The sequence below is a fragment of the Temnothorax curvispinosus genome, unplaced genomic scaffold, assembly GCF_003070985.1.
Source record: "Temnothorax curvispinosus isolate PA1 unplaced genomic scaffold, ASM307098v1 QBEX01015145.1, whole genome shotgun sequence".
Taxonomy (NCBI): domain Eukaryota; kingdom Metazoa; phylum Arthropoda; class Insecta; order Hymenoptera; family Formicidae; genus Temnothorax; species Temnothorax curvispinosus.
The window spans coordinates 190,551-208,866 of record NW_020224925.1 but is presented as its reverse complement, the minus strand read 5'-3'; the positions used below and the strand labels follow the sequence as shown (position 1 = coordinate 208,866).

Here is an 18,316-nt window from a genome sequence, read left to right as displayed (position 1 = left end):
GATATAATATATACGTGTCTGGATATACGCATAATATGCGCATATGCTTGTTGCTTATAAAATATTTCTTTAACACCTAGAAGTTGAAAAACTCTACGCCCTACTCGATGACCTGAAGAGTAAACCTGATATATTATATACGATGATCGTGACGAATATATCTCAAATGACAAATGTTTGATCGAGAGCAAGATAGGCCTAACAGTTTTTATCCGCCGCCCGCACGTGCGAGACGATAATTAATAATAGCATCAGATGCGCGTATCGTCGCCTGACAAGTCTCAAATCTATGCCAATAGCGGATTATAAGTAAAGCCGAGGCTTTCGTATCAAAATTACTTCTCTTCCCTCTCGCGATCGGATTTATGTCGAGTGTTAGGCCTATCCTACGTGGCACACGAAAGTTAAGGGGTTCTACAGTACCTAAATTCGCAACGTCGTTAGAAGCCCGATGTATATATGCGCGATGTTAATTAGTAACACTTTTTTAAAACACTCTTTCTTATCTCGAAAAATGTTCTTCAAGTAAATTAGAAATCTTGGGGGGGTCCAAACAGGGAGGTTTTTCAAGACAAGATAATGCGATATTCGATTCTGACACCGAAGTAATCGATCAATGACGTGATCAATTTTTTTACACAGTCAACGTGTATTTTTATATATTTATGTAGAACAGCGTAGCGATGTGGAAACTTCAATCGTCTTTCTTAAGATTATGGAGATTCAATCCGCGGTTAAATTACACTTGCGCATTAAACACGCTGATCAATATTTCGGCCGATATCGGGCTTTATAACGAATATTAAGGTAAAGGTACCAATACCCGGGCATGTACCTATATCTGGACACCTTTATTATTTATAAGTATAACGCGAATTAAAATCAAAGATAAAAGTATTTTTTCTTGTAGTTTGAAACTTCAATTATAATATCCAAACGTTTATTTCCATAAATTTATATTTTTTTAAAGGTATCCAGACACCAAATACATGTCCAGGTATTGGTACATTTACCTACTCTTAAGTGTCCGAGTATTGGTACCTTTATCTTATAGTCCTATAGGGCATAGCGCTCGACGTCGACACAAAGCTGCAGACTGATCTTAATATTTAAAACTTACGTATTATACTCCGATAAGAGTGATCGGTCAAACTACTACGATGTCGCAGGATCGTACCACGACAAGGACTCGACTTTTCGAACCGGGGCGGGGGGAAGCAGGGGGAAGGGGTTAAATTTCGTTAAATCTCTGAAAACTTGTCATCCCTCGAAAAATATACTCGGCGCGATCGAATTTCGCGATCTCGCCGAATCTCCATTATCTTCTACTGTGCTTCGAGAGAAATGTCGTGTCCCTCGTAATCGCGATCGAGCGGCAACACAGATCCGTGTGTATCATATATTTACAGTACAAATATTTCCTAATATATCTCAAACTACAAATCTGTCCGGCTTACAAGATAAAGACAGAATAAACATCATTAAATCAGGGTCAGTTCGAAACAAACTGTGAGAGTAATCACCGTTTTATCCAAGCGGGCAGACGAGATCAGTGCCCTATTCGCGATTCTTTCTGATAGGTATAAGGAATTAGAGATTGCTTCCAAATTTTCGCGAAGACTCCATGTGATTATTTAAATAAGATTTCAACGATGGAAATAGATGGAAATTATTATGATGCTTTAAAAAGTAAAAAATGATCATCATTTCACTATCGAGATAGTTACATTATTTCTACTATGTTTGATGATTAGGTAAAACAGGGTATATATATTAATTCGAATTTTAAAGAAGCGAGTTACTCTCAACTATCATTTACATCGTTAGAAATGTCCACATCTTGATCTGTCGCTGGTGCCTCTAAAAGAGATACGCTTTTTTTTTTTTACTTCCGGTAAAAATACGGAAGGGATTTCAATCTGGAATGCTTTCTTCATGTTCATCTGCAGTTCATGCTGCAACGTCGACGGGACATCGTCGACGTTGCAGCAATTCGTTGCTGCAATTCTCATATCACGCCAGATTATCTTTTTCTTGACATCACGTTGTCTTACACGTTGTCTTTTTTTTTACCTGTCTAAACTGAATGCTTTAACGATAAAATCTCAACTTAATGTGATTGCTGTACATATATTTTCTACTGATACGCAATAGAATACGGTTACAAGGGCGTAATCATCAGAAGAATTGAGTTTGCAAGAATGCATTAGAGATTCCAGAAGTATATGACTCTTCATACTGTTAACGACATTGCATGTCTCAATAACGTGGCAAAATCAAAATATGTACACACGTAAAGAAAATGTTGTGGGTGACATCGATATTAAATTATATATTATCGATTTTTTTTTCATTTTTAGTGAAAAGCCAAACTCTTCTTATTCCGCAAAACGTGTGGCTTTATAATTCTCTAGCTCTTTTGCTCCCTTTCAGTTGTATTAGTATCAATTAGTATTCAATATCTTCGATTTAATGATAGTATATTAGCGCGACTTTCTCGTCTCTTTTTAAGAGATCGAATGTCGGTTAGTTCACAATAATCGCGTTATTTCATTTGCTTCTTGGAGATTTCTTTTTCTCTTTCTTTCAGACAAACACGAGTGTTTTACAGCAAAGTATTCGCACAGCGTTGAGATACACGCATATTCTGTGTTTTCGCGACTTTTCATATACAAGCATATACAAAAAGTTTATATCTTACAAGTACGTGTCGTAAATTGAAGTGAAATTGCTCGACCAAGTGCGTGGTAAAAAGAAATTTTTTAACTGTCTCAGAAACTTTCAAATTGATTGTTAAATTAATTTTCATTTTATCTTTTTTTCATCTATTGCATTGCGTCGTAATCGGTGCTGCAATTTCGCAAAAAGATTCATTATTGGTATCCATGCAAATTGGGTACCGAAATGAGAACGATACGCTGGCACAATATCATCTTAACTTACGGTACACGTAAAATAGACAACATATTCTAGCAGCCTACATATATTCTATTAGCTAAATACACCTGAATACCTAGTATATGTATGTCCATCGCGGAAGGACATTTCCCTCCCAAATCCTCTTCCGCGAGATGTGGGCCACAGCCTCTCTACTGCTAAAAATCCTCTAATCATAAGTAGGCTAATGAAACGTCTCTACAACTCTACGAGCATATATTTATCGATTATGCGCATAATACACAAATCTAGGATCAAATACTATGACGACGTTTCCTCTCCGTAGATCATTTAATATAGATGTTGCTTAAGAAATGTTTGTATGAGAAATATGCGAACAAAACACATTGCATGTACGTCTTCTTTATCCAAGTGAGATCTTTTTGATCGTGACGCGAAGTATTTGTATAATATTGTTAACTGTCTGTGTAACGAAGAGTGGGAATAATCACGACAGTTAAGGCTCGATGCAGCGTTTCCTATCTTGTAAGAAAAATATATGATGGGAATAGTAAATGTGATCAATCAGCTATCATCATCGACAGTTAAAATTGACTAATGATAACGATCCCAATTTATCCTTCATTAATGCAAAATTCTGTTCGAATTAAGCTTTATATTGCCAATTTGTATCAGAAAAAATTAGCCATTAATCTTCTTTCGTTTTAATTTAATCGATAGAAACTTATTGGATTGAAAGAGAATATTCTCACAGATGAACAAAAACACATTTGTGTGCATGAAATAATTAGTAAGTCGATATTATCACAAAACAATTTTACTAATTGAGAATACTTATATCCATAATTTTTATAATTCTTTCGTAGTGCAATTAATGTCTGCGAGGCGTCAGAAATTGATTTCAAAAAGTTAGTTTTTCGAGATATTGTTGCCAAGAAGAAAGATAAAGAGAGATAAAAGGAGGTTATATATATTACATTGTTTTGAGAAATACCGAAGCGGAGCCTTTAACTTCGTGGGAAGTGCGCAGAATATATGTATCTGTCTCCGATGCTTGCAGCATCAATGTCGTGACGCGACGTTGTTAAACGCTTAGTATTGCTCTCTCAAATCGCAATCATCGTTACGATATCGTAAATTAGTGGCAGTGCGATTTAATGCTTCTCACGTACGTATTAAGCCCTCTACGTGACGCTTCTCGCTTATCTAAGAATACGTAGCCGCTCTGAATCTCGTTCGGCGCTATCTCAAAACGCCGCTACAAAACAAAAACACGAATGCCAGCTGCGCGTTATCGTTATAACGGCATGTTATAACACGCCGAAGCAGAATGCCATTCCTATACATTTAAGCATTTTCCGCACGCGTGGATCACCAGATCTCAAAGAATGACTTCTGCCAATAAGATTAATCAGATTAATCGGACTACCGCTTGCTTGTTAAATGTCGCTCTGAGAAGCTCAATTTTCTAAGGCAAATGTTGACTGCAAGTATAATGTACACACTAATTCGTTAAATCTATTTTACACGACGAAGCACAACAAACGATTATAGTGGATTTACAGAATTCGCGATACTAGCCCACATCGATGTCATTTCAATATTTTACGAGTCGAGAATTAACGAAGAATATTACGTAATTACAGACAGTAAACAATATCATAGACGAATTACACAAACAGTAGACCTTACAGAACGTCTCTCGGATTGTGGAAAGTGGTTTCACATAGATTTTGACGAGGCACTGTTCAGAGTTCATACTAAAAAACAACAACAATTGTTTATCTTGTAATATACTTCGCGCGATGTGTTAACTTCGTGCGCGTACGTGTTATAAGCATTTAATTATATAGTAAAAATAAATCTTCTTTCTCTCTTACCGTTTACGTCACGGTATTTAGATTATTTAAATCTTTTTAACTTACTTAGGCTACCAGATTTAATATAAGCAATGAAATCTCTCTTTCTTTATCTTTTCTATGATAGCACAACAGGTGATTCAAAAGATAAATTGTAATAAATGCAAGATATTAAAATAATTTCATAAATATCATTTACAAGCTATGTTAATTATTTTTGATAAAATGATAAGGAAAATGTGACAATATTCATTTACTTTCCATCGAAAAAAATAAAAATAAAAATAAATGTAATGATCGGATGCTAAAAAAACAAGGTACAAAAAAATAAAGACAAGATTTTTCCAATTGTATTTCGTCGGAGGCTGGTGTTGCATGGATAAACGGCTCAACACTGAAGCTGATATGTCGGCTGTAATATTTTTCTTTTTTATTTATGTATATATATATTGTATATATCTCAAATTATTTAATTTAAAAATTACAGAGATCATTTCGTTTACGAACTGTCAATAATGACAATTAAGAATACGTTACGATCAGGTATAGCATAATGTAAATTACGATTATACAATGAGAAACGAAATAAAATATAAGTAACGAGATGAAAGAAAAGAAGAAAATAGGAAGAAAACGTAAAGATTCATTAGAGAATAATAGAGTGCTAGAAGATAGTAAAACTTACGTACTTTCATCAAAATTTGAATATAACATTAAGTCATTATTATCTATATATCTATATATATATAGGTTTCATTCGACTATATCGTTACATAAATAAACGTCACTGTGTGTTATTTAAATTTGTCATTTGTTTACAAAAATAAAATAAGATAAGAATTAATTCTATCTATCAATGAAAGTAAAATTTCCCTATCTAATTGCGGCCAGAGATGCGGAATTAACTTAAAAAATGACATTCGATGATTCTTCCGACATGAGTCAAAGTCCAAACGTAAATTTTGATTCTTGACCGTTATTATAATTTACATACATCGTTTTTTATGCAAAAGATGCTTTTATAAATCAGCATCAGTAATAATTCTGATGTTCACAATACATCCTATTCATTATCTGATTAGCATACGTGCGCATGTAGCATTGTTCTTCTTTACGTTGATCGTGCGAGTCACAAAGTAAATTTGCACATATAAAACTTAATGTAATAGCGGATTCGATTGGATGCAGACTAAAATTTATATACTACTAGTTTGTTCAAGTGTAAAAGCATAAAAATAAGTCTGTATCGAGCGAGCGAACAACGAACAGCGTCAGCAATTCATTCTTGCATCCGATACACATTCTTAGAATCCCACCTTTTCGCTTACAAGGCAATATGCTAAGAAAAGTTTTTAAATCGATTTGATTTTTCACATTCGGTGCTCGTTCATATACCGACATACTATATGTATATAGATCTGACTGGTAAAGTTATTTATCTACCATGCGTGTGGTTTTATATAAATTCGTGTATGTAATATTTGCCTGAGTCGTACATTTCAGTGGGCGCTAACGCGCATTACTGCATCCAACAGAATTCGCATAAAGATTTATTTTATACAACATATATTTAAGCTTATTCGTTTACTCATATCCAAAAGGCTTATCATACTTAATCTAATTCATATGATTTACGTACAGTAAAAATACAGCAGAATATCTTTTTCGGATTACATTCAAATATTATAAATTAATGTCGTTTTACATATAAATTTAATAAATATAATTTCACTTTTTATAATTTCATATTTATGTGACCCCCTTATTTTCAAATTTTCTCTTTCTTTTTATTTTCTCCCCTTTCTTCCCATCTTTCGCCTTCTTTTATAAAAAAAAGCTATAAGTGTGCAGTATAGGATTGTCATCATTAAGTTGTATTGCAATTTATACAAGGTGGTAGTTAAGTATTCTAAAAGGGGTGATTTCTCACACAAATTCCAAGACGACAAATTCAAAACTTTATATGACCAAAACAACTAAGTTTAAAAAAATACAGGTGCCAAGATTGAAGGAACAATTTCGTTATTTTCAAAAAGTTCGAAAACCATTCGGGTTATTTTGATGAAATTTAAAGTTTCATGGGCTCCGCGCTACAGCTGATGATTAATAACTGAAGGACCTGGGTTCCCGCCCGGGCCTTCATCTCATATTTTCCTCGTTTAAGGACAGACATGTATCGTATCATCGTATCGTATCATGATATTTTCTTATAAAAATGATAAGCCAAGAGGTCTTATTTTCAATCTATAAGATACGAGATACGAATACGGATTGAAAATAAGGCCTTGGCGTATAATTATAACCAACATATTCGTATTTTAATAAAAAAATATCATGATACAATACGATGATACGATACAGTGCGCACTAGTTCTGCCAATAAAAAACGCTATTAAAGTTTCATTAAAATAACCTGAGTGGTTTTCAAAATTTTTAGAAATAACAAAATTTTTCCTTCAGCTTTGACACTCTGTATTTTTTAAACTAAGCCGTTTCGGACATATGGTCATACGAAGCTTTCGTCTTAAATTTGTGTGAGAAATCCACTCCTTAAAATCTTTTAGGGTACTTAACTACCACCCTCTATATCATGTAAAGTTTAACAATTGAGATTCGAAAAAAATGTCGCTTTTATAATTCTACTTTTACAAAATGTGACTGAAATTTCTTATCCAATTTTATAGCTAAAGACGTGTAAAATTGAATAATTTAATGTATATTTTTAATGCTTTTTTTGCGTATTCGATGTAAAACAAAATTCACAATTAAGTTAATCTTGATTTTTGACACTTTTATATATAATATGTATCTATTATACGTATATATATTTATATACATATGTATCTAATAAATAATATATAATGTATATATATATATATAATATCCGTTCACTCGTTATTGAGATCTCAAAATCTCGGGTACTTGCAACTTGCAACTCGTGCGTTCGCGTAAAAAAGTCACGGTGCGGTCTTCGCGCCGTAAATATGTATAAAGTATTAAATAATGAACGTATGCATATTATGTACACATTTATAAAATAATAAAATATGGGCAAAAAGCACACCAATGGATAATTGACGAACTCATCAATTAATTTCTCTTTATCAACCAGCGTTTTCTCGGCTATTTCATTTTTCTGTGTAAGACAAGAGATCATAACTAATAAGTAACTAAATAACAGTAAGTAAATAACTAAAAATACTTGATTAACAAAAATTACTATTACGTCGTAAGTGTGTTATTTCACTTGCAGAAAAAGTCACGCTGTAAGAAGATAAACATCATAAGTTAGGATGCAATGTTCAAATATAAGATAGATAAGATGCAAGCCTGTAAAAGTGTATTAAAATAATCCAAAAATAAGATAGGTAAGATGCAAGCTAAAAATGTATTCAAACAAATACAAAAAAAAAGATCAATGAATATCAGGGAATAAAATAAAATCACATAAAAAATTCCACTTGACTTCATTTCTCTTAGGAGAGAAAAAATAATAAGAAAAACTTTCCATTTACAACTCGCCATCACTCTATCTTACTTGATCTCTGAATTCTTCAATTAACAAGCTGTTTTTTCTGTTTTTAGTTACTGAGATATTGTAACAAATTATATAGTTCTTCACTCTTGCTCTTAGTATATGTTCAGCCTATAAAACGTAATATAAAAAAACATGAACATTTTTTTATACTATTATACACTGAATTTATTTAATTATCCATATTTAATATAAGCTAATATATATATTTTTGCTGGTAAATGATTCTATCAGCACAATACTCTTTTATAACATGTTCAAATTGTATCATTTACATACTACTTGACTATTCTACAGTATTGAACTATAGAATAAACTAATTAAATAATTTACTATTAATTATATTTAAAAATTAACAAAGAAGTTATATTCTTAAAATCAATTTTTAAATATAAATTTAATATGTGATATAAATTATATATTATCTTTTCTATTTTCTTCCTTTTTTTTTAATTTTTCTTTTCGGTCCTTTTTAATACAAAAAAAATAAAATAAATTAAAATAAAACAAAATTATATTAAAACAGTGAATATGCAGTTGTTCTATCACCGACTTCTTTAAAATTCATGAAGTACTGCATTACTTTTCTTTTTTTAGAGAAAGTATTATATCGAGATTATTATTCTTCGAGATAGTTTTGACATGAGAAAAACTGCACGATCATCTAAAATATAATATAAAAACGATATTTCACATATCGCACCTGCCTATCGAATCCTTGCCTATTTATCCATAAAGATTCTACTTCTTCGTTTATTTGAAGATATTTAATAAGCTTCAAATCGATGGCCATAGAATCTTTTCTTGTTGAATTTTGTGTTGTCATCGTTATTACATATTTGATACCATTCTTACTCTAATTTTATTTTAACAATGTTCCATCATATTTTCTTGTCAACAAAATCATTAAGAGAATGATCAATTCCTTTGATCATTAAAATCATAGTGGCATTTGTCTCGAATTATATTTAATTAATTATGCAGATTCAATTCGCTTAATACTTGCAGCGTCTCTGCAAAGTTATTTGATATTTTGAGTTTAATTTATACATTTTTATACACTTTATGCAAAAGATAATTTTGTAGATCAGCTAATTGTTTTCATCATGATTCAAACAGTAAAAATTTACATAATTTTACATACATTTCCGTATATGAACCTAAAATAAAGAACGCATCACTTTATACAGAAAACATTTTCGTAAATCAGTAAATTAGTTTTTTTTTATGGTAATGGACATAATTTTGATAGCTCTTCTCTATATATGACTTTGTAAAACGAAGATAAAGTAGATGATTTCGCATGCATTTGCTAGCTTTATTTCTACATAATCTGAGTCACAAAAAGATAAAATAATATATTAAAAATTTGAAACCTAAAATTCATCTACATGTCATCAACAGGAGCTTTCCAGCAAGCGACACAAGTCGACACAAACGTCGTTCTATCTTGCTCTTTTGACAATGAATAACAAAGACCAAACGACACTTGTGTCGACTTGTATCGACTTGTGTCGCTTGCTGGAAAGCTCCTAACATTTACATGACATATCGTATGTAGTTATTTAAAGATATAAAAACTGAGACCGTTTAAAGAAAACTGTATGTCGCTCTTATATAAAGTTATAAAAATTTTCTCTTTAATTGCAATTAAAAATGTAAAATTAACAAATAATTTTACGCGGAACCACTCTTTATAGCACTCTAATTGATATCTAAACTAATTGAACTTAATTCATGTCATTGATAAAAACTCATTACTCAATATTAATCCTACAAATTATAGAATCAAAGTGTGTTATATTATAAATCAATTCAATTTAATATTATAAAATTTTTTAAGAATTATATAATTTCTTATAATTTAATATATCTGTTCTCTTCTTATCTCTTTTTTCTATTTTGTGCGACAAAATATTTTATGTGATTTACCTTAATAATTCTCGTAATTCTTTACTTTGATCAAGTAAACGAGGTAACTTCACGAACTTCACAAATATATGCATGGAATAGAATTTGCGCTCTAGTAATATTAAAAAGTATTTTAAATAATATGATACTATTTAAAGTCAAAATATAAATTTCAATAAAAAATAATAATGTAATATATGTATATCATTGTATGCAAATGCTTTCATAGATCAGTGCACTCGATGCTTCATCATCTCTATAAGTCTTATTAGTAGAAAGCAATAGCATATGGCAATCCTGTAATAATTGTATTACGACAACTAAATATCATATATATTGTAGAATGCATTAATGTTAAGTAAATTATTTAGTATTATAATTTTTAATAAAATGTTAATTTTATATTCATAATGTTGTACTAATTGTTATAAAAAAGTTCTAAATTTTTATGCAAATGTTAATTGTAGCATAACACATAAAGATAATAATGTATAATGCTTTATACATTTAAATATTTTAGCAATTAAATATATGTTTTATAAATATTTGTAATATACATGTAATATGTATAATTGTTAAATATGTATAGATACATACTTGAATGCATATCTATATATAAAAGTGTGTATATACAGGGTATTCAACGTAACGGTCCGCGATTTTTTAGACGCTTCCAATAGTTTAAAAAAAGGTTGTAAGGTGAAAATTTATCTATTTCATGCAAACTACAACCTCCAATAAAAAAAAATAAAGAAAACTTTTTTTTTATAAAGTCAATGTCACCTTAAATTTTTTAAATTGCACCATGTTGTTTTTTTCCATAATATTGTAGGAGACTTTTACTGATATTATGCGTTTACAATGCGAAAATTGTCCCCGGACAACTTTCAGTGTTTATGTTTTCATTTCTAGTCAGAACTTCTTAAGTACTGAAGAAAAATTCAATTTATAAATAATATATTATTTATTTTAAGTGGCATCAAGTTACTCAAATAAGATAATAAAAGTTATAAAAACAACATTTTTCCAATAAATTTAATATTTGTGTTTTCAAATATATAAAATATGCGAGTTTTTAAAAATTTGCGATAATAATCATATACTGCATTTTAAGAAAAAAAAATATAAATCTTCTAGATATATTAAACTTATTCATTCACTCAGAATTTATTTATCTTAATATAAAGATATGCTATGTATACTTTATGACTCGCACGCGTACGACTGATATGACTCAAAGTCAGAACATGAATTTTGATTCATGGCCGTTAATATAATACATATATCACTTTATGCAGAAGATTCTTACATAAATCAGCGCACTGAATGTTTCATCATTTCTATGTAGATCTTACTATGCGAGCAATAATGCATATATGTAAAACTTAACACGCAAGCTTATATATTAAGCTGTTTTTACTCTTATTCATATTAAACTTAATCTAACTCATATATCTTCAACTGATCATCTTGATCATCTTGATCATCTTGATCATCTTGATCGTCATCAACTACTCACGCGTTTCTAGATACATTAACTAAACTTGAGATAAGTCTCGCTCGTCTCTGTTATTGATCCCCTGAGAACCACGGCTGTCGATTGGTTCTTGCCATGCAGATGGTCCCGGTAGACCGGCTATCTGGTGTTGAGGAGGTGGCGGCAGCTGATGTGCCGCTGGCTCCTCAATGAGGCATGGTATGGAGATTTTATCCCAAGCGAGCTTATTGACTGTAGCCAGCCCGTGAACGCATACGACGCTCTGTGGATGGGGGTGACAGGGATGTTGATGCTGTAATACGAGAGTTGTTGTCGGTGGTGGAGGCGGCAGGGATGGTTGAGGGTGAGGAGGAAGGGAAGTGAGCCACGTCACGCCTGGCTCCGTCCTGTGTCATTTGCCGGTCTGTTGTAACGCCGCATTGATCTGCGCCCACAGATCCTTATTACAAGACTGAGATCTGAGTAAAAAAAAAACGGATATCATTAGCTTCTCTCATTTCATTCATATCCATCCATTATATATCTTTGTACTTGAATTTACCTTTTGATCGATTGTAACCACTCTTTAAACTGAGTATTTCCTTCAGGATTGATTTGAAAAGCAGCCCTTGCTGCGCAAACAATACTGGCAAACTCTTCATAATCGCCAGCTGTTAAATGATATAGCTTTTGATGCATGCACTGAATGTACCTAAAATCAAAACGCACAAGTTATTTTTTAACAAAATTTAAATAACTTGATTCAAGACAAGATTTATATATAACTATCTTTTATTTATTTCTTTTTATATAATAAAAAATGGTACTCACATCTGCTGGCATTTGTGTACTAGCGGAGCCAACGCAGATCTCAAGTGCTGTACGATGAGCGCCGGATTGTTTCTAGCAAGATATTGAGCCGCTTCCAGAGCAACATGGTGAAGGACAAAAGGACTCACAATGCTATTTACAGCACAGATGCAGAGTTGATGCATGTACTGCGTGCCAAGCCGTTTTGCAACTCTGAGCAAGAACTTAACGTCTTCCCCATAGGGCGGATTTCGCGCGTATTTGGCTTGAGGCCGATCATCATGTACTCTGCGAGCTAAAGTATCTAACGCTAGCATACCTACACGATATGCAGAGATGAGAGTCCGTAATTGTTGTTGATTAAACGTCTGGCTTTGTCTATGAACCTAGGATAAAAAAAATAAACAATTTTTATCCATGGCTAGATATATTACATTACCACGTACACTGTATTGTTGGGAATTACCTGAGGTTGAGCTCTCACAGTCGATATTATAGACTGCGTCTGAACTAACGCGGGTCCAGGTAAGCTGTTTTGTCCAGGAAGAGGGCCCGCTACTCCTGCTTGGACCTGAATAAAGATAGAAAATTATATTTCTAATACATACTGAGACTAAAAATGAGCGGTAGAATATGCTTACTGGTATAGGTTGTTGCATCGTGTATAAGTGGCGCGTTCCCGGTGTTGGTGGAGGTTGCGGTGTATAGTACGGTCCAGGCGGGGGTGGAGCGGCCGGAGATGGATGATGTGGATGCGGTGTATGTTGAGGGTGTCCGGGATGATGTGGAAATGGATGATACATTTGCATATGCGGTGCGGGTGGTAGAGCAACTCTGTGCGAGGGCATCGGACCGCTGAACGTCGCGATAGAATGATGAGGATGTACAAAGCTATATGGGCTCACGGCATACGGCATCCCAACTCCTAGAACATTATAAAAGTTCAATGATATTTAAAAAGTTCAATGATAATTCTGAGAAAAGAAAAATCGTCAGTTTTACCTAAAGGCGCCAGAGTCGTAATCGTTGGATGAGTATAGTGCTGAGGAGGTGGTTGTGTGCTCGTAACGACAACCGTCTGCGCCGGTCCGGGCATCATTTGAGTATTCGTCAGATCAACAGAAGGTCCTGGATCAACTAGTAATACTCCATTGAGATCCAATTGTAGAGGGTCATGAGGAATTTCATCCTGCTGATCTCCACCGGGAGTTTGCTACCAAAACAAAAGTATAAAGAGATGTTTAATAAATTAATCGACATATAAGTATTACCAAGTAACAATTTGCTTCACTCAAACTTACCCGAAGATATAATTCGTACCAATATTTTGCCACCTGGAAAAGCACTTCTGGATAAACACCACCTCCTTTTGCAGTGTGCTCCACAGTGACACAAGCTTTCTCCAACATGGCCTCGCTCTGTTCCTTGCACTGAAAAAAATAAAAGATTTAATAGCTATTTGTTCGTACATATTATATATGATTACATTGTACATACCTGAGATATAGCTCTCTGAATTTCATTAGGATTAAGCGCATGTGCATGCGGTAGGCAAGATAAAGCAAGCTCCGCTGCTGCTCTAACCATATTCGGATCGCTACCTCTCGAAGACTTATCAGCTATACTGACAGCTTCCGGTGGCGTCAGGTGTCCTTCCCAACTATCAATGAGGAACCAAATAGCTGGAGCTCCGATTTCCATTGCTTGACCGGTTATCCAGGACACATGACTTGAGTATGTACGACTTAGCCAATTCGGGCTGACGCAATTATGAAGACCGAGGGCATATAAGCCAAGTTGGAAAGCACACATGTGAAGTGCTCTATGGGGACCATGATGATTTTGACTAGTAGATGGTTGAGTAAATAACGAAGTTGAACTGGTACCACCAGCCTTCGATAAGACAGTCTTCGCTAATTCGCACATGAAGTGCGCGCTTGCTTCTGACGGTTGATTGGGAATAGACGGATATAGTCTTTTGCTCTTATATCTAGATGATCAAAACAACAAATATAAGTTGATGCACAACACAATATACCACATCATAATATACATGTAATATTTCTATAAACACATACCGTGTTTCTTTAGTTCTAATAGGCACAGGTGGCTGCACAATTTGCGGTTGTATATTTAATGTACTTATACCACCCTCTAGTTCCGCACTTGTACTGCTATGAGGCCTGCTGTTTGCGCCAATGATATTTTCACCGCCGTTATCAGTCCCAGCTAGAGGAGACGAACGTTCTTCATCGTGAACAAATCGTGCCATCTGAAATTTTAACAAGATGTCTCATTGAACGTTACGTGCAAATTTTGCAAGCTTAGTATCGCAGGAAATATCTTAGGTTCTTACTTCGCTTTTTGTAGGAGGATTAGAAGTGTAATAACTACTGAGAATAGGTGACTTAATAAGTTGATGAACATCTCGATCCAACAACTTGTCCATTATTCTGGCTAACTTTACAGGATCATCTTTGTAATGCACGAGCAAAGTAATAGCCAAATCTCCTCTGAAACAAAACAAAAAGATTGTGACATTAATATACGCGCGCGCACATGTACACATATTACGTGTATGTAATATTATATACGCTATACATTAATATTATACATTAATTATACACATTATACATTATTATTATGTACTAATAATATGAATGTTACCTTTGTCTGCGGGTTCCTTCACAAAGAAGTGGATGATCTGCTTCACTTACGTTTGCCTTCAATCCCAAAACAGCTACGGCGGCGTCAAATCCAAGATTCGGATCGATCTCTGCAGGTAGTTTTACTCCTGTGAAATATTTCATATTTCTATTCTCTGTTTGACAAAGAAATATTTTTTTCCACATATAAATATAAATACAATTCAATTAGATATTTATTAGTAGGTTTAAAATACGTATTATTAAGAGAATGTTTCGTACTTGGTACATCAAGTGCATCATATATAAAACTCGCCAACATGATAGGTAAGAGCGCGTGTCCTCTCGATCTCATGACTCCATCTCTCAATTGTTCAGCTCTCTGTTTTATCATAGCTAATTCAGTCGGTCCCAAGGGAATTCTTTTCAGCAAAACTACCAATTCGCTTTCTTGATGAGCCAATTTAACCTAGTTAAATTAAAAATAACCATTAATTTCACGAATGATATAAAATGAAATTTGTCTCGTTGTTCCGTTTAATCTTACTTCTAAAGGTTTTGTGTTTGCCGGTGGTCTAGCCATCTCTAAGCCAAAAAGACCCACGCGAAACGCCAGATTGTGATATTCTGGATTCTCAGCAAGTACTGTGCACAAGAATCCACATTTTGCTAAAGTCGCTGACGCAAGACATGTTACCTGATGTGACGCTGGATTTACATGTTGCTGTAACGCCAAAATTACATATTTCTTTAGCATTTTATTTATTTTAATCTAGCGGATAATTTCTATCTTCAGAAAAAATTCTCTATCTTAAGAACGTACCCTTTTTCGTTTGTTCTTTACCGGCACTGGCGGTCCCTCGATCATAAGATCGGGAGGATTGGCCAAAAGTTCCTCGGCTAGCTGTACTCCAATAATACAAGCTTCTCTCGTATGACCATGAGCATAAAGTCCTTCTGCCCGCGCGAATAAAATGTCCCAGGGATCTTCTGTTTTCTTTAAATTATTTAGAACTACACTGGCATCCTGAGTGGTAGCGGTATGCATATTGCTTTTAGCATATTTACTCGGCAGGCCACTATTATTGGTTACAGCTTTTGGATCGTAATAGTAAACATTGTACTCGTCACCGGAAGGACTGTCACTACTAGATGAGGAGCTCTCGTCCTTGAACGGCCTCCCAGCTTCCTTCTCCAGATCGGATTCTTGTTCGTTCTTAACACTGACCCCTTTGGACACAACCGCACGCGATTTATCACGGCACTCCGCAATATTCGTCCTACTGCGCTTCGAGTTTTCGCAGGCGGGTTTGTTATTACTACTATCACTACTATCACTATGTGTCTCGGACGAGGCGTTTGAGCGATGCTTGTCCGAGCCTTGAGCGTTCTTCATACTAACGTTACTGTTGGAAGATGACTCGCTACCAGCCCCTTCCTAAAATAACATATTGTCATAATGTAATTTTGGGAAATATATCGCAAAAAAAAGCAACAATATTAATGTTTATCGTGTGACAGACTTGAGTGAAAAATGAGAGAATAATGACCTGCGAATCGGTATCGCCGCAATTATTTAGTTGAGCACAACCTTGTCTGAGAACAACCTGAGACTCAGATATATCGGGAATGTCGGTGTCATTCTCACAGAAACCTTCGGAACTAACGCTGCTACGATTTCCATCGCCGCCTCCGCTTCTCGAACACAATGGGAATTCACGCGGATTCAGTCGTCGTCTGTCTAAGTAACTGAACTCGACAAGGCCGACATTCAACGGCCGTCGACCATGATGATGCGAAATTGGCGGTTGATAATTCAATACCGCTGAACTGGAATTTACCTGAAAAACGCGTTTATCATTCTTTAATTAATATTTTTTCGACTCAATATGGCAATTGCCATAATTAAGCGTTATAAGCTGTTGTAAAAAAACGGCTTAGATCACCAACCTGATTGACTTCCGTCCTTGTATCTCCAGCATGCCGAAAACATGTAAAGGGACAGTGATACATAGGATTGTTCTCGACGGTATACGTGATTCCCGGCAAGACATATTCATCCCAATCAAGGTAGCAAGCCTCAAGCGCCGACTTAAATCCGGTAAAGACTGCGAGATCATGTTTCAGAGAATCCTTCTGCGAACTGTTACTTCTATTGTGCGAATTGTGTGGCACGGAACTACCACGACACTTGGCGACCTAAACACATGATTAAACTTGTTAAACTTGACTTCGTCGTAAGGGTGAAGAAGAAAGGGGAATGTAGGATGCTCACTTTATCTATAATCTTCAAGTGCCAAGCCATAAATTGAGCATGCAACATCTCACGCTCTGATGGCGATAGACCAGGATTTAAAGCGGCCAATCGCCAGAGAACCACAATCTCGTCGCATAGGGACGAGCACGCGTGTTGAGAAGCGTGTACGTTGCTGTTCATATTATGCTTGCTGCCATATCCCGTGCCATTTAGTAATGCGACTTTGGTGTTAAACCACCAAACAAGGATCTGCTCGCAGGCCATACACTCTTCCGTGATGATCTCTAGCAAAGGTATGGCATTGCGGTCATTTCTCTTGAACATTTCGCGCACGATAGAAAGGAGATTCCACATGCCCTCCGGCTCGCGACCTCTCAACGGTCGCAGCAATGACGCCCATTCTGAAGCGGCTGGGGGTGCGGTGGTGCTCAGATAATTAACATCGCTGAAAAGGATATCGCGGAATAAATTACGTGAAACTGTTATCGCGACAAAGGCGCTCGCCTCGGACAATTAGCGCGCTATTATTCACCTAAAGACTATAGGAGCCGGCACGCAAAACTTGATGAGAATCTTTTTGATGTTATCGTGCAACGTCTTCTCGTCTAAGTACCAGGAGGTCTGATCATGAGCGGATGCTCCGGCGGTCGGATCTGGTGCTCCACAATAACTGTTAATAGCACTTGGCTGGCTCGAGAGCAACTCGTCCAGGAGCCGTTGGGCAGTGGGCAAAATCTGCTGAGGTAATTCACTGATGAGATATTGAGCGAACTTCTGGAGCTGTTCCCGATGCAATCGTGACAGAGATTCGCTGACCGGCGCCCTCAGACATACTTGCGTTGGCTGAAAAAAACATTGTGCGCCATTGAAACAATCTGCCCTTCCATGTCAATCGGGGAAAAAGAACTGTAATGAGGGAATGCA

General features: G+C 35.0%; 1 protein-coding gene across 1 annotated transcript in view; it reads right to left on the bottom strand.

Annotated features, from left to right (window-relative positions):
• Nucleotides 1-11,276: 11,276 nt before the first annotated feature.
• LOC112465356 (zinc finger SWIM domain-containing protein 8) overlaps nucleotides 11,277-18,316 on the bottom strand; it is a 12,514-nt gene continuing 5,474 nt past the window's right edge. Inside the window, exons 3-20 of the mRNA XM_025032870.1 lie at nucleotides 17,925-18,235; nucleotides 17,411-17,837; nucleotides 17,086-17,334; nucleotides 16,686-16,976; nucleotides 15,959-16,573; nucleotides 15,683-15,859; nucleotides 15,418-15,604; nucleotides 15,158-15,284; nucleotides 14,847-15,003; nucleotides 14,569-14,762; nucleotides 13,988-14,480; nucleotides 13,792-13,920; nucleotides 13,493-13,703; nucleotides 13,132-13,415; nucleotides 12,957-13,061; nucleotides 12,512-12,876; nucleotides 12,243-12,392; nucleotides 11,277-12,159 (exon numbers count right to left, since the gene is read on the bottom strand). Coding sequence (XP_024888638.1) covers nucleotides 12,093-12,159; nucleotides 12,243-12,392; nucleotides 12,512-12,876; nucleotides 12,957-13,061; nucleotides 13,132-13,415; nucleotides 13,493-13,703; nucleotides 13,792-13,920; nucleotides 13,988-14,480; nucleotides 14,569-14,762; nucleotides 14,847-15,003; nucleotides 15,158-15,284; nucleotides 15,418-15,604; nucleotides 15,683-15,859; nucleotides 15,959-16,573; nucleotides 16,686-16,976; nucleotides 17,086-17,334; nucleotides 17,411-17,837; nucleotides 17,925-18,235 — 4,539 coding nt within the window. The 3' untranslated portion in view covers nucleotides 11,277-12,092. The remainder of the gene's footprint in view (nucleotides 12,160-12,242; nucleotides 12,393-12,511; nucleotides 12,877-12,956; nucleotides 13,062-13,131; nucleotides 13,416-13,492; nucleotides 13,704-13,791; nucleotides 13,921-13,987; nucleotides 14,481-14,568; nucleotides 14,763-14,846; nucleotides 15,004-15,157; nucleotides 15,285-15,417; nucleotides 15,605-15,682; nucleotides 15,860-15,958; nucleotides 16,574-16,685; nucleotides 16,977-17,085; nucleotides 17,335-17,410; nucleotides 17,838-17,924; nucleotides 18,236-18,316) is intronic.